This window comes from Meriones unguiculatus, chromosome 12, assembly GCF_030254825.1.
Source record: "Meriones unguiculatus strain TT.TT164.6M chromosome 12, Bangor_MerUng_6.1, whole genome shotgun sequence".
Classification (NCBI taxonomy): domain Eukaryota; kingdom Metazoa; phylum Chordata; class Mammalia; order Rodentia; family Muridae; genus Meriones; species Meriones unguiculatus.
Window position 1 is genome coordinate 98844041 of NC_083360.1, and position 16395 is coordinate 98860435.

General features: G+C 41.3%; 1 protein-coding gene across 2 annotated transcripts in view; it reads left to right on the forward strand.

Annotated features, from left to right (window-relative positions):
• The first annotated feature begins 110 nt into the window (after positions 1-110).
• Ugp2 (UDP-glucose pyrophosphorylase 2) overlaps positions 111-16395 on the forward strand; it is a 50118-nt gene continuing 33833 nt past the window's right edge. Inside the window, exon 1 of one of the 2 annotated variants that reach the window (XM_021654331.2) lies at positions 111-265. Coding sequence is in view for 1 of the 2 variants with exons in the window: in XM_021654330.2 (XP_021510005.1) it covers positions 959-977 (19 nt within the window). In the remaining variant the exon portion in view is untranslated. Of the gene's footprint in view, positions 266-678; positions 978-16395 lie in introns of those variants that run through there. The other variant, XM_021654330.2, reaches the window with a different exon arrangement.

Here is a 16395-nt window from a genome sequence, read left to right on the forward strand (position 1 = left end):
CGCGTCCGCCGCCGCGCAGGCCCCGCCCCTGCCACCTCCGCGCGCCTCATTGGCCGGGCGCGGGCGAACTCGGGCCCCCGACTGGCGGCTGCGCCCGTCGCTCCCGGCAGCGTTTCCGCGTGGGGGCCCGGGAGGCCGCGCGCCGGCAGCGCGTGTGCGCGTGGGACGCGAGCGCAGAGGAGGCCTCCCCGGGCGCGCCGGCGCGGCCCGCGACGCTCCGTCCCGGCCCGCAGCCTCCCGGCCCCGGGGCGGGCGGGAGAGGAAGGTGGGTGTCGCCCCGGGGGCGGGCCAGGCTCCCGGCGGCCTCCGAGCGGGGTCGGCCCGGGGAGGCGGGGCCCAGGCCGCGCGCGGGGCGGAGGGCCGCGCGAGGGCGGGCCGGGGCGGGCCGCGCCCCCGGGGGTCCGGGCCGCGGCGCGGGGCGGGGCGGGGCGGGCTGGGCCTCGGCGTCCCCCCCGGGCCCGGCGCGGGTTCGCGGCCCCGGGCTCCGACGGGCCCGGGGGCAGGCCGCCCCCTCCGCGGCCTCCCGAGCCGCGCGGGACGCCAGCGGCTTCCGGCCGGCCCGCGGCGGGCGAGGGGCCTCGGGCGCGGCCCCCAGAGGGCGTGGAGGCCCGGGGGCGGTGAAAGGAGCTGCCCTGGGTCCGCCTCTTCATTGATGAAATTTAAGTTCGGTGGTTTTTACCTTTTCCGGAGTCTCCGTCGTCCCCCGCTGGCGTCGGGATCGCCGAGTATCCGGGAGCGCCCTCCCGAGCCGCGTCGGTCCCGCCAAGTTTCCGTCTTCTGGATTTTTCTTTTAAAAGACCAGTTTTGAGCGTTTTGTACGAATACTCCCTTAAGTAGCCCAGCAGCGGGGGAGAAAGAACACGTCGGTTGTTGCTGGGAAGGAAGAGGGACCTTCCTCATAACGCAGCTCCTAGAAATTGGAAATTGTAAGCCAGGTTTATTTTAACCAGACCCCAAAATGTCGAGATTTGTACCAGGTAAGACATTTTGCTTCAATCTTGCCTGCTTCGACCGGGTTTGGGTACTCCTAGTCTCTAGGCTGGTGGATACTTTGGACTTGGAAGTGTTCACTTGTGATACCGTTTGCCAAACCTTTTTGGTTAAACTGATACTTGATCTTTGCATCGCTCGCTGAGTTGGCATTTCATATACGTATATTTATGCCTCTTCGCCCTGCAGGGTTAGCTCTGCCCTCCTAAAATCTGGTTTAGTAGTATTCTGACTTCGCAGATAGTGAGCGTAATAATTAAAGCAGGAATTTGACTGCTGATTAATTCCTGTTCCCTTCTTGTGGTCGATGGTAAGTTATCTTTGTGGAGAAGGAAACCCAGAGGGCTAGGAGTAGGCAGATGGGTTTGCCAAGACTTCTGAGGAAGCTGTACTGTTCTCCGCTTGTACGCTGTGTGTACGTGAATTGAGTCTCAGAGTCATTTATTGCGAAATCAGGAGTAGTTTGTAGACACTGGAGGTCATTCCAGTCAGAGAAATGACTTTGCTGCAGTGCTGTTTGCTTTTGCTTTTCTTTCTTTTCTTTTTTGAAGTGTGAGTAGGTTATGGTTTCTTTACATTTGAAAATTACCATCTAAATTCTGCATATGTGTAAAGAAAGGGTTTAGCAAACAACCCCCAGCTAAGCCAGAGCATTGCCTGTGTAAGTGTGTGCTGAATACATTTGCAATTGGTGCTGCGTTAAACTTGTGTCACTAACTATAGGATTTGCCTTCCAGCTCACCGTGTGTGATAGCTTCAGCCATCTTGCTTAACACAGCTAGCAGAGTTTGCCATCAGTTCATGTGGGTCCTAGTGACGGTAGATGGACTTTTTTAAAGTAACGGTAGTGGTGTCCAGCATTTGACTGGTCGCGTCACTACTATAAAACCAGTGTTTTGTAAGTTGCGCTAGAGAAAAGCAAACAAATCACCTCTCCTAGGGATATAAAAAGTATTGAAACTCAGGATATTTCATGTAATTAGTATTTCCAGGATAGTTTACAGAGTTGATGCACATTTATGGCTTTTGCTGTTGAGATGAGATGATCTTCGGATTTCTAAATCAAGTATACCCAAGTGGCTGCGGACATCTGTCATTTTACTTTGTTATCCCCTTTTTAAAAGCCTGTTATTTTGAAATGTCTACATTTTCAAAATGTTGCACATGTTAAAATTTAGAAATTAACATAGTTGTATTAACTAAACTGTAAACTCAGTTCTGATTCCAGTTCCCATAATGCAGTCCAAGATGCCACATTTGACTTATTTGCTAGTCACTTTTACTTGGAATAGTAGTTTTCCTTTTAAACAGGCTGTTTTGCACAAAAAGATGACACTCTGCAAATGTTTTTAACTCAATCATGCTGTTTATTATTGCTTAATTTTTGTACTTGAGCCCTCTATGTGCTTGCCTTGGCTACTGTTAGAAATGATAAAACTAATGGGCTAATGTCAGAGTTGTGAACACCTCAACTTTCAAGTTTAAGAGGAGTTACGCCTCTGTCTTTTAAAACGCAGTCCCAGTTCTTTAAACCCGCCCCCTACTCTCCCCCAGAAGTTCCTGCTCCTTCCTTCCACTCTGCTACTCTGCATATTGGGTTTCATAAGGAAAGTGTTAACAAACACCAGGGCTTAGGTATATCATATGCTGTCTCATTTAGGCCTCTGGGCCTTACGAGGTTCCATACAGTGGATGAAAGTTGTATCTTGTCCAGAGAGGAGCTGGTGAGAAGCCCTGAAATTCATGAGTTGTTTACAGCGCCTGACCTTTCCAACAGTTTTTGTTGATTAAACATTTTAGGAATGGCCTATTCTTCAAATAGACTACCATTATACAATGTCTTCAAAGTAGATATTAAAAAAGTTTTTTGTCACAGGTAGCAGATGCCCGCAAGCTAAAATGTCCTATATACTTTTGTGGTAGGCTAGCTTTCCCTGTGGTTTTTGCTGTAGTCTTTTGTGACGTATCTCAGGTTACAGAAATACTGAGATAGGTGAAAGGGCTTGGACTTAGGTATAACTTCTGTTACTAAAAAGTGATTTTAAACACTTTTCTGAACCTTAGGTTCTACTTTCAGAAGGTTTGGATGCTTAGTCTGGGTGAGGCAGTGGATCCCGCCTCCTCCACTGGGTGTTATGCTGCGGGGTTATTGAAATAGGTGCTGTATGAGGTGAGCAAGCTAGGTAATCCTGTGTGGACAGGAACTTTTTTGTGAAATGACGGCTTTTCAGGTGGCATTGGTACTCAACATGCCATCAACACAAATGCAGATAGGCAGTTCTTAACTTCCATATTCCAGATTTAATATTCACGTCTGATTACTTGGAAGTTGATAATATTAAAAGAAAAATATTAAAACCTGACAGCTGAAAGGGAGGAGAGAGCAAGGCAGGGCAGGATAAACCTTGGATAGTATAGGGGGTAAATACAAGTTACATTTTTAAAGTTCAGTTAACAACAATTTTTCTTTTGAATGCTCATTGTATATATTGTACTATATTGATTTTCCCGTACAGTAGTTCTCAGGGTTCTGTAGATGTGGTGTTACGAAGCACGCATCGAGACACATTCTTTTGGGGTTATAAAGAGCATAGGGTTGCTGCTACACTTGGCTTGCCCCCAAATCCAAGCCCTGCTTTTATAGGAACACTGAGTATCTTCTTCCTCAGCCATGTGGACCATAAGTTAGTTGGAAATTTTCAGTTAATTCTTTGCATATATGCCCAAGTCTGTCCTTCAGGAGTGTAGGGATAGTTTCTTACAGGAAGCTGTGTTGGAGCAGGAGCTGCTGTATTTTTTTTTTTTTTATTTATTTCTGCCTACCTCTGAGGTTGCCTAGCCCTGCCTTTCTCTGCTGCTGGGATTATCGCAGAGCCGCTGCGTCTCTCATGAGTGAACACTGTGTCTCTCCTGCCTGTCATATGGAAGGAGTACCTGTCATCAGTTGTGGGGTTTTGCTAGGTTTGTCAACAGAGGCCATTTGGAATTTTCCTTCTAAAAGTTGAGACTGTCTGAATGTTTGGAAACTTATACTTTTGAATCAGTTTATAAACTGATAAATGTGAAGAGACTGATGCGGTCGGCGTGGCTAGGTTATATGCTTAATACTGACATGCTCGAAGTATTTTCACAACTTCGAGTATGCCCTTATCTATCTAAGCTGTGTAAAAGTGTCCCTCATTCTTAAAAATTATACAGTAGATATCTAATACATAATACTGTATTTCAGGGAAAACTATATAAATACATTTGCATTGCTTAAAAAAATATTTATGGCCTGTCAACTTTCCCATCTGTTGGAAGTTTTTGACTCTTGGTAATTCCCATTTGGTGGATGGCAGCTGGTCAGCAAAGATTACTGAGCTAATTATAACTGAAAGGGTCTCAGATGAGACGGGTTCTGGGGCGTGCTTGCCAAAGCCAAGCTTTGGATTGGTTCTTCTCCAACCCTGAAACCTGTTGCTTGTTGAACTGACTAAGATTTTCTTACCCAGGAGGATTGTGGAATGGGTTTAAGTCAGGAGTAGTGACAACAAAGTAATGACTAAGGCACATTCCTTAAATGTAGACATTAGAGTTTATTATGTTCCTAGAGGGTTGGGTTTGTAAAGTTGTGCAATTCAGTCATAGTTGTAAACATTTAGGAAAAAATAAGAATTGGTCTAAAAAAGTTTGACTGTCTTTTATCTCTGCAGTTAAATTTCCCTTACTGAGCCTTTCTTCTAGGTGAGATTGATGATTTTCATTTATGAAGGACTCCTGAGGGAAAAAAATTGACAAAGAATATTAGAGGTGTAAATATTAATGGGTACTTCTTGGAAACACTATTTTAAAATTCTGAAGATACATTGGAAAGTTTCTGTAATAAAGTTTTTCTTAAAGTAGCACTTCACAGAAACCATTGTAGGTATGCATGTGTTTGTTTCTTCAGAGATGAGTTGTGCCAACTTAACGTAATGAGAGAACTTGTGACAAGAATATAATTTGGTCTGGTGATAAAAATGTTTTATATAAAAGAACAATCTACCATAGGTTTCCTCTTTCTACCAAGCTTTATTTGCTGCTTTCTGTACAAGTGCAACCATTTTGAGCTCTCAGAAGCCCGGAAGGTTAATACAAATAAATATTTGGAAGTTAACCTCTCTTATCGATGAAAATGAATAAAAGATGTATTAACTTTCTATAATGCTGTTCATCCCAATATTATTTGTACAGCGGAGAGAATGGTGGTTTTACCTCTGCATTTGTAGTGTTGGAATAAATTCGACCATGTTAGACTGTTTGTGTGGAGGTATTCAGATTTACAGTGAATGAAGGGTGGCTGATTTAAGCCTGAGTGTGGGAGTCTTTAGAGACTGGAGGCTTTCTAAAGACTGTGGCCCTTTTAAAACAACCTGTAGTTTCTTTTCTAAAATGTTCAGTGTGGAGAAACAGTGTGTGAATTGTGAACATTTTGGTCTTTAGATTGTTCCAAACATAGTTACTATCGATTGAAACAGTATTTCTTAGATCTCTAAAATTCTATAAGACGTGGATTTTTCTATTAATAACTCAATAAATTATTTGGAAGTTGACTTATTAAACCGTCACAAGAAATTAAACTTTGTGGTTTTTGATGGAGCAGCTTTTGTGTGAAACTATAATATTGTTGCATTTGAACACCGTTTCCCAGTTCTCTTGATTGGTGATGCAGGTATCTCCTTTCGTTTGATGTGAAGTAACTGTGCAGGGCTCTAGTTCTGCCGCTGCCAGTAGTTGCCATTGTTTATTTTCCTCAGTCATGGCCAAAAGAAATTGGTTGCGCCCCCCAACCATTTTGACAATGAAGGATTGTTTTGGAGAACCACAGAGAAACAAGCTATGTTGTCTTACTCAGCTTAAACAACAAAATATTTTCTTTTTCCCCAACGGTTCCTAGATATTTTTAGTTTTTCTTATGTAAGTTTCCTATCCCTTTTTGAGTTTGCTTGTATCTTCTAAAACAATGCAAACCCATTCCTTGTGTTCATGGACTTGAAGTAGTCATGTTATGCTTAGTCTCCTCTTTACTTGTTAGTCGCCAAATTGTAAAAATACTGTTTTGGGGAACAGCCTTTTGAGAAAAGTGATCCTTTCTCCCTGGCCACAGGAACCTGAAAAGCAATTAGAGTTGCTGCCCTGACAAAAGCTGATGTTTTATTTGTGTTATAGTTCTGCTTAGAATTAAAAAGCTTCATGCATACAGAAAAACAGCATTATAGGTATATGCACTGTTTTATGCTAATTCACACAAATGGTTAAAAGATTACCCTTGGTAATAAACTATTTATAGATTGCCTAAGTTTTCTGTTTTCTTCATTTTTTTCATTGCTCAGGAAACAATATTAAAGGAAAAGTCGAAGCGTGTAAGATACCGTGAGAGAATGCTTTACTGTTTAGTTTTAATATCCACCTAATAGTATATGATAGATGGGTAGGTTTCTGCTTATAGTGATCTGGTGGCATGTACCTACAGTAAGTAATAAACCATATAAATGTACTTTACTATGTGTGGAGAGACTTTTCTCCGGGTACAAGAGAAGTAAGCAGAGCACCAGACAGTAAGACCTGGGTACCACTTAGGGAAATCATCCTCTCTGGGCTCATTTCTTCATCCTCGAGGTAAGGAGTCCTTCCAGGCTTAAAAGTTTGTCAAAGTGTACATATATCAAGATACAGGACTGGGCTACCAGATAATTTTTGGTCCTTGCTGACTTTATCTTACACTGCTTCTTCCCCTTCTCAACAAAGGAATGTAGTAGGCCCCTTGGCTTGACCTTCTTCTTAGCTATTAAACATAGAAACAAAGTGATATTATTTAACAAAGGTACTTTGAATGTTTTCCACAAGTGACATTTTCTTCTTTGAGATTTTTAACAACTCTTGTAGACTAGGGATGTTTATTCTGTAGTATGACACTGGCTTAGTATGGACAAAACACTGGGTTCAATTCCTAGCACTACCCAAAGAAGTGGACTATTGTATGAAAACAAGGTTAATTTTAATGAGAAGTCTAGTTTGTTCTATAAAATACAGTATTCTGTGTATTTTTATATAAAGAGAACAATGCATGATTAGCAAAACTCTTAATTATTCTCATGGCAGCATCGTTGAGTCTGATATCTTTTTATTTTTGTTGTCACAAACCATTTATTGTCTGGGAATACAGCTCAAAAGTAGAGCTCTTGCCTAATAGGTATGAGGCCCTGGGCTAGATCTCTGTCAGGTGTCACCCCAAGCATTTATCAAACATTTATATGGATCTCTTCTCATCTTTCTCTCTCTCTCTGAGTAAGGAACACATTTCTGTAAAGTTCTTTGTTAGGCTATACAATTGTGTGTCACTAGTCGGAGTCATATCATGTTTCAGCTTAAATCAGCTGGAAAGAGGTAGGCCATCCCCGTCCTGGTGCCATCTCAGAAACAGCATGGCCTCGAGGTGCAGAATAGGAGACAAGAAGAACCCCAAGTGTGGCTGCAGTAAGCATTAAAATAAGCAAAACATTATCAAAACAATATTGGCAGCGTTTGCTTGTCAGAAATGCATATTCTCTCTAACCCCAAACTGTTGAGTCAGTTGGTCTGGGAGCTTACCCAGGAATCAGTGTTTTAATTAGCTCTCCAGGTTATTTATATGCAAATTAAAGTTTTAGAAGGACTGAGCTAGAAGTCACAGAGTAGGAAATTACAGTACTTATTCACTTTGTAGCATCCAAAAAGGTGCCTCAGTCCGGGTTTAATCTGGACCTTGGCCCTGATGTTTCAGGAGTTAAGAGGACTTGTTGTTCTTGCAAGGACCCAGGCTTAGGTCCCAGCACTCACGGTGGCTTCCAGCCATCTGTAACTCCAATTCCAGGGAATCTGATGCCCTCTTCTGGCCTCGCAGGCATGTACATTGTGCACATGCCTTCAGGCAAAACACTCAGACACATAAAATAAAATGAAGGTTTAAAATGTTTTTCAAAATATAAGAAAAAAATTAATTCCTGGATAATGATTTTGTATTTACTCCAGTAAACTGAAAAATCCATCAGATAAGGCAGGCATACTACAGTGATGGGAATCAATTCAGACTTCTTGGCATCAAAGGATTAGAATGGTAGGCTGGTTAGAAATCCATTGTCCTCCTGAAGAGAAAATGAAAATGCTGGGGAAATTAAGGTAGTATTGAGAATAGAGAGAATGGAATTGTAGTGATCCAAATAAGCAGTTTTGTAACGATTGAATGAAGGCGAAGAACGGTTGGAGGAGCCAACGTTGTGACTGTGGCTTTAGTCCGGATGATTAAAAAAGTTTTAATGTTGTAGGGAGCAGGAAGGGCAAGAAGACTACTTTAGTTTGGATAATGATCTCTGTTTTAGACATAACGAAGTTTAGATTTAAGTAACCTGAGTATCTAGGTATAAAGATCTAGAAAGTAGGAGAGAAGGCGACTCTGGAGCTGGTGGTGGTAGGATCTGGATGAGAGGTGCATATTTAAAAGACACCATTAAAAGGGCATAAGAGACAGCTCACTGGGTGAAGGTGCTTGGCACCATGCCCAAGCCCCCACATAGGGGGAGGAGAGAACCAGGTTCCACGGATTGTCGGCCGACGTCTACCCTCCAACACCCACATGTGAGCGCTTGTGGAAAATGCTTGTTACCAGGAACAAGGTGGGTAAGGGAGTAAATTCAGAGGGAGAAAATGGTCTGAGGACAGTCTTGGGAACTCAGTAGGAGAAAGGAAATGTGACATGATCACAAAGAAAAGCAAAGATGTCAGCTACTTCTGGGTAATAGAGCCCAAAGAAAAGCTTTTCTAGGAAGTGTTTTCACAAATGAATTTGAGGGACAGCAGTGAAAGCCCACAAGAACCTGGGTAGCTTGAACTGATATATCTAATCAATACTTCACCCACATACATTTTGGGATTTTTATGTTTTGTTTTTAGTTTTAGCCCTTTTAATTTGAATACTTGAGAGGTAGAGACAGGTAGATCACTATTTTCTAGGCCAGCCTGAGTTCTGGGACAGCCAGGGCCATGAAGAGAGATGCTGTTTAAAAAAAAAAAAAAAAAGTATCTGTGGGGTTCCAAGGGAGGTTGAGCCTGGTAAGATGGAGTCAGTAGTGAGGTGGACTAGGAATGGTTCTTCACCTTTTGTTAGTCATGTTTTCTACTCTATTGCTTCTACATTGTGAAATTAATTTTGTGTTTTAGAATGTGAAGTTACTTTGCATCTCCATTTAGGAGTGTCAGAGAAAGGGTATCTGGTATTTCTTTTAGTTGCTGAGTTAAGAGGCAAAAGCAGTTACTATACTGAACGGCTTCTGTGTTACGCTTTTTTTGGATTTCTGAAAGTTCTAAAATGTCATTCTCACCCTACCTTCTGCACTTGAATTGCAAAAAGTTTATAATGTTGAAATTTTAATTCTTGTTAATAAGAAAGAACTAGATTATAGCAGGAGGTGGGGCAGAGAAAAACAGTTGCTGCTTGGTCTGTATGATATTTGCCAAAATATAATGAAACCCTATAGATAATTCTAGTAAGTTCTAGTAAGCCCAGTTATTCTGTTAGTTGGATAGTTAGACTTGGGAAGAGTCTAACTATTTTTATTCCAGAATTTAAAGAAAGCCAGACTAGAGGAAAATGAATAGGGTATGTTGATTGACTCTGGGGTGGAGCTCAGGACAGGGGTTTCAAAACAAAACAGCTTGCTTTATAGGCTCAATGTCTGCCTGCTCTGACCTTGGGGAAATCGGCTGCTTCAACCTGATTCCTCATCCAGGAGGTGAGGAAAATAGAAAGGTAGATTAATCCCTCTCTCACAGCTTTAAAAGATGTTTTGGTTTAAGACTATGGAAATGAAATGTTTGCTTCCTAATTTACTTTTCTGTCTGAAGTAGTGGAAGATCAATTTTATTTGCTAGGAAGTGGGAAGAAGAAGAACCCATTTTTAAGAGGTTGGAAATCTTGCATTATTCAAGGGATTCTTTAATTGACCTTCTCTTAGAAACATTGTTGCCATTGCCAGAAGTGTAACTTGAGAATGTTAAATCCAAGAAAAGTTCTGCAGGCTATCTTTAAAAAAATAAAAAACAAACAAGCAAACAAACAAAAACTTGAGATAAATTAGTAACTAATTGCAAAGAAAAATGGATCTTAGCTGTGTGCCTTCTAGTCTTTGCTGAAGCATGTAAGAATACTGCTCTTGTTGAACCAACCACCCTCCTGTCCTTTTAACTTAGTACTTAGCAAGGTCTCCCAAGAAATTCAAACTGGCTTCAGACTTGTGCTCCTGCTTAGTCTTCTGAATCCGTTTCTGGTGTGTGCTGTCCCCATCTGTTTTTGTAGATTCTTCTCTTCTTAGAAGCCCATCCTTATTCCTTAGTAATTACAAGTATAATTTTATAGTCGTTCTTTGTCCGTGAGAGTGAAGCAGCAGCAGAATGGGGCAGAAGAGGGTTTTGAGTTTGTTACCATGTTCTTGCCTGGTGGAAGCTTATTATATTTATGAACCGGACAGAAGGAATACATCTGTACATCTAGTACTTACTGAAGAAATGGGGAAAATAAAGTTAGAAAAGGTTTTATAACTCAAATTCGAATCTATATTTGGGATTTTCTGAGGATGTGTCTGAAGGTTGGACCTACTAGGTTGGCAGAAATCTGAGATAATATTTTTTTAGCCAGCCTTTCCTACTTTGCCGTAATAGGGAGAATACTGACGTGATTCTGTATATTCTCACCTTAAATCGTATAGGTGAATAGGTAGGCTGTTCTGAACAGGAAGCCTTTGAAGTTGTTTATAATTTCCTTTATTCACCTAAAGTTCAGATAGCCACTTTGTTATAGTTAAACTTTGCGTTTACATTTAGTTTTAGCTCATGTTGACATTTGCCCAGGTAAATCTTTTATTTCATTATTTTTTAGGGACGTGACTATCTAACTTTAGAAAAAAAATAGCAGTCTATCAATTACTTCTGAGTATAACAATTTTTGTTGTTGTTGTTGTTTTTGTTGTTTAAAAATCATGGTAGGGCCTGGAGAGGTAACTCAGTGTTAAGAGCACTGGCTGCTCTTTCAGAGGACCCAGGTTCAATTCCCAGCACCCACACGGCAATTAAAACTGTAACTCCAGTTCCAGGGGATCCAACACCTCATACAAGCAAAACTCTAATGTACATGAAATAAAAATAAATAAATCATTGAAAAAAAAAGTCATTGTAGGCTGTAAAGATGGCTCTGTGGTTAAGTGCACTCGTTGCTCTTCTGGAGGACAGGGTTCAATTCCCAGTACCCACTGGCAGCTCACTACTGTCTCTAACTCCAGGGCATCTGACACCCTCACTCAGACATACATGCAGGCAGTGTACAAAAATAAATAAATTTATTTAAAAAAACATTTTGTAGTTACTTCTGTTTAAACTGATGCGTGGCACAGAACAAAATATTCATGTTTTTTAAAATACATGCCTTCTTCCTCTGTATTTACAGTTTTCTTTCTAGTTATCTGTAGCTGTTGTAAGAATTGAATGTAGTGGACTGTAGGAAATTTTCACCATTGATTGTGGACGCACATGACTAACTGCTGTAAGTTTCTTTGTCCTTGGTTTCTCTGCCATAATGAACTGTAATCTGGAATTGTAAACTCACATAAATCCTTTCTCCCTTTAAGGTTGCTCTTTGCCAAGCTGTTTTAACACAGCAACGGAAATGAAACAAAAATACCCTGTTGGGCAGGACATAGTCCTATCTGACTAACGTTATCTCTGGCATTGTGAGGACATGCTACCCTGTTCCCACTAAACTCTTGGGCTTTGGTTTTCAGCAACAAAAGTAACCCTAGAGCCGTGCAGTATGTGCTGTATTGCTGGTTTTCAGGCAACGTGTGGGTCCTAACACTGGCTTTTTGGGAAACTTAATCTCTGCTAGCTAAAGTAACTCAGGATATAGGTTCCCAATCCTTACTGCTTGTTGATTCGATTCTCAGGTATTTTCTCCATAATTGGAGAAAATTTATACCAATCCTAAAACAAAACACAAACAGCTTGTTTCTCCCTTTTCTACCATTATGATCTATTTACTTTTCTGGTTCATTATACCAAAACTGCTTTCAACTTTTCCCTGTTCATTTGCTAAAGACAGCCCTAACTCCAAGAGAATAAAGATTTTCCCTTGAGGATTGGTTCCACAGGCCCACCCCAGCCTCTTCATACTTTAAACTTGAATGACGGTTTGGGAGTGGGAGGGTCATTGAGAGACAGTCTTAACCACATAGCCTAGCCTGGCCTCAAACTCACAGAGGTGCGCCTGCCTCTGCCTCTCGAGTGCCAGGTCTAATGGAGTTCACCACTACATCCAGCAAAGTTGTGAGGTGGGTAGATTTCTTCTTTGTTTAGACTGGGGACTGGGCCAGGTCTGCGGACATACTAAGCACACGCTCTACGGATGACCTACGTCACCTGAAGGCCATTTAAGACAAAAAGCCAGACTATCCATATGAGCAGCCCTCTTCTCTGAACCTAGTATCAGTTTTTCTCTTCCTTTCTCTCTCTCTCCCTCTCCCCTTCTTCTCCCCCCCCCAGGCTTTTAAATGACCGAGAAATGCTTATATCAGGGAATACCATTTTAGTATTTTTTTTGTCTTAATCCTGATAGAAAGCCACTCATGCCCAGTATGAGTAAGACTCAAAACATCTAGAATACAAACCAGTGTTTCTGACTGTTTTGTGGCTGTGCTCAGATGCCTCCAAGGAAACCCGGGATGGGGCCAGAAAACTGAAGGGAGGATACACTATCTGGTCACTTTGAGGACTCAAAGTGGATGAGAGAGATGTTTCTAGTCTAAAGGCCCTGGTACTGATCTCTACTTAGCATCTCTTAAATTACATACCATGATGCAACATCAAAGATTAAAAATCATGAACTTTTGAAAAAGGCTAATATTTTACTGAATACTTTTTGACCCAAATATAAGCTTGGTGAAGGAAAATTTTGGCTGAAGTATAAAACCTTAACCTCAAATACCGTCCTACAACTAGACCTGTTTTGTAGAAATCAAAGAGAATGCTCAAAATTGCCTGATATACAGGCCTCTAACTGCTCTCTGCCAAGGTTAGAGGCTATCCAAGGAATACCAAGCTCCCCAGGACACACTAGAAGTAAAGGTTCCTGCAGTAAATCCCTTTCTCTGCCTTGGGCACGCCCCCTGTAAACAGTGCTTGGTTGAACGCTGAAGGGTAATTAAAATTCATGTTCCTTTTTTCAACCAAAGACACTTAAGAGCATAAGAGAAACTAGAAGGCTTCATCAAGGAGCTCCCAAACATCACCAGCCAACTGGCACATATAGGACACAGCCAAGTCTGTTTTCTGTCTTAGTTCTCTTTGTCTTATGGGGACTTCAAAACAAAACAAAAAACTGATTTTTCTTTTCGTGTCCTACCTTTCCAAATGGGTAAAACTTCTTCTTACTGTAGGCCTACATTTTCCCCCCTCCCTGTGGAGAGATTATCCCTAACACTCACCCAAGTAACTGTAGTAGCTTAAAAACTTTCAGGAATACAGAGAGCCTCAGGCTCTACTGACTGACTTTTGAGCTCTGCCTTCTCAGTGTTAAACAACCTGGAAGACACACTCTCAAATGGCCACCATAGAATTTCCCATGGTAGTTGAGTAAAATACTTGCGGTCACTTAAATTAAAATACCAACAAACAGCATTCAGAATATCTAGATAAACTTACTCGTGTATGATAAAAATGACTATTAAGTCTTAAGATAAAACTAATGTGTATTTTAAGGTAAATTGTAACATAGCATTAAAAGACAACCATTGCCTGTCTACTTGTGATCTTTCAGAAACAGGCTTTTCAAGTTTCTTATCACTGAGGCCTTGAAAAAGAAGAAAGGAACACGTACACCTATCTGTTGGTTCCTGTTTAGCCTACTTACAACGTAACCTCAGCCTAGGCTGATTTTAAAGAATAAAAACCAACACGCTTTATTTATAATGAGGATAATATCTTTAAAACTGCAGATCAAGATTAAGGATAGCTGTAAAAGATTATATGATCATCAGTCTAATTTACAAATGATACAAAATCTTTGGTATTTTAAAATATCTTTGCTTTTCAGGGTGTATACGTATGTGTATGTGCTTGTGATTTTGCAGTGTTTACATAATAATAGATTGGCTTATAATTAAATTGTCCTGCTAGTTATTCATTTTAATTAATGATGTAAAGTTTTAAAAAACAAAACAAAAAAATAACAGTCTTCATTCTGTAGGCAGTCTAAAGAAGACTCGTGCTTCGAAAATGAACTAGCTGTGAGGGAATGTCTGCTCCACGGTTCAGCTTCTCACAGTCGCCGTCATCGGGAAGATGATTCTCTAGGCTCTGCTATTAAAATTAAATTGAGGAAGTTATGTTTTCAGCTTTCCTTTTCTTTCTTTTTTATTCTATGTATGTATGTATGTATGTTTTTCTGAGACAGGGTTTCTCTGTGTAGCCCTGGCTGTCCTTGAACTCAGAGTTCTACCTGCCTCTGACTCCCAAGTTCTGGGATTCAAGGTAGGATCCACAACTGCCCAGTTGCTTTTAGCTTTCTTTAAATGATATATCTAAAAATTATTTTAAGTTTTAACAAAATAATTTTAATAGTTTATACTAAGCATCTTCGGCTTCTAATTAAGAATTTGAGGCCATGGTGGTGCACGTCTATAATCCCAGCATTCGGGGAGGCAGAGGCAGGGGAATCTCTGTGAGTTCGAGGCCAACCTGGTCTACAAAGTGAGTCCAGGACAGCCAAGGCTACACAGAAAGAGAAACCCCTTTTGGAAAAGGAAAAGAAAAGAAATTTAGTCTTAACTCTGGTTTACTTAAAAATATGTTTTTGCCAACTGTGTTACATGACAACTAAATTTGAAAGCAAGGTTTGTTTTCTACACTTCATAACTGACCTGGTCTTCAGTGGCCATACTTAAAGGCTTACACTAATGTAAACATAGAGACTAAAGGGCAGCAGTATTTTAGCCCTTGCCCCAGCTCTTCTGAGCTCTGTGGGGTGATGGAACACCTCTTAACCTACAGCTCTGATGACTCACCTGTCCTCTTGATTCAGCGATTGGACTCAGAACCAGTGTCCTTTCTGCAAACAAGAGGGTCAACACAGAAGAGAATGTCGCCGTGTCTTCCAAGGGAAACTGCACAGTCAGCAAGGCCTTCACCCACACCAGCTGATCACAGAAATAATAAAGGGAAACTAAAGGAGCTCAGGGCTCCTCCCAAGTACCAAGTAGCCCTGTGGACCAGACCCTTGCCTGGGCTTAACGGTTAAAAAAATTAACTTGAGGCTATTTATATTTGCTTATACATATTCAACAGAAAAGTAGAAACAAAAACATTAAAATTATTGTTAATAAAAAACTAGATTTTAAAAGAAACAGTAGTTTAGGTCTTCTACAGGCCTTCCCATTAAGTCCTGTATGTGGGCTGCTAGCATTCCAGATAGCATTGGCTGTAGCTATAATACAGAGTTCTATTTATATGAGTCTAATAAGATAGTGTGTTCTTTTTTTTTTTTTTCTTTGAGACAGGGTACAGGGTTTCTCTGTGTATCCCTGGCTGTCTGCCCTAGACTTGTTTTGTATAGCAGGCTCTCCTGGAACTCACGGAGATCCTGCTGCCTCTGCCTCCTAGGGTTGGAATTAAAGGTGGCCCTGAAGCTGGGCTACTACGCCTGGCCCCTCTGAGAATCTTCTTAGCACTGATTCACTGATAAGCCTTTTTTTAGGCTTCTTTGTGTCCTAGGATTCTCTAGAGGAACAGAGCTGATAGTATTATGTGTTGTAAGTATTATACGTTATATATTGTATGTGGGCTTTATTAGAATTGCGTCTGGGCTGTGGTCCACTTAGTCCAACAATGGCTGTGTCCCAGCGGAAAGCTGTAGAGTCTAGTAGTCGTTTAGTCCCTGAGACTGGGTGTCTCAGCTGCTCTTGTATACTCTAATCCCAGGGAAGTAGGCTCTAGTGCCAGGGAAAGAAGGGACTTGATAAGGAGAGAGAGGGCAAGAGCGTGGCCTCTATGTAAGGCTGCCAGTAGAAGGCGTTGTACAGATTAAAGGTGCATCTTCCCACCTCAGATCCAGATTATAGGTGGGTCTTTCTATTTCAAATGATTTCATACAGCAGAATCCCTCGCAGGTGTGCCTGGCCACTTGGTTTTTAGTTAAGCTGGATGTTGTCAGGATGACAGCCAAGAATAGCCACCACTCTTTCTTTAGCACACTTCTGTTAAAAAGCAAAGGCCACCGAGTCCTCAGATTCTGGTCCTTGACTAATCTGAAAATAAAAAGATCATAATTTCCTTGTTGCTGACTGATTTTAATCAATGGCTTATATT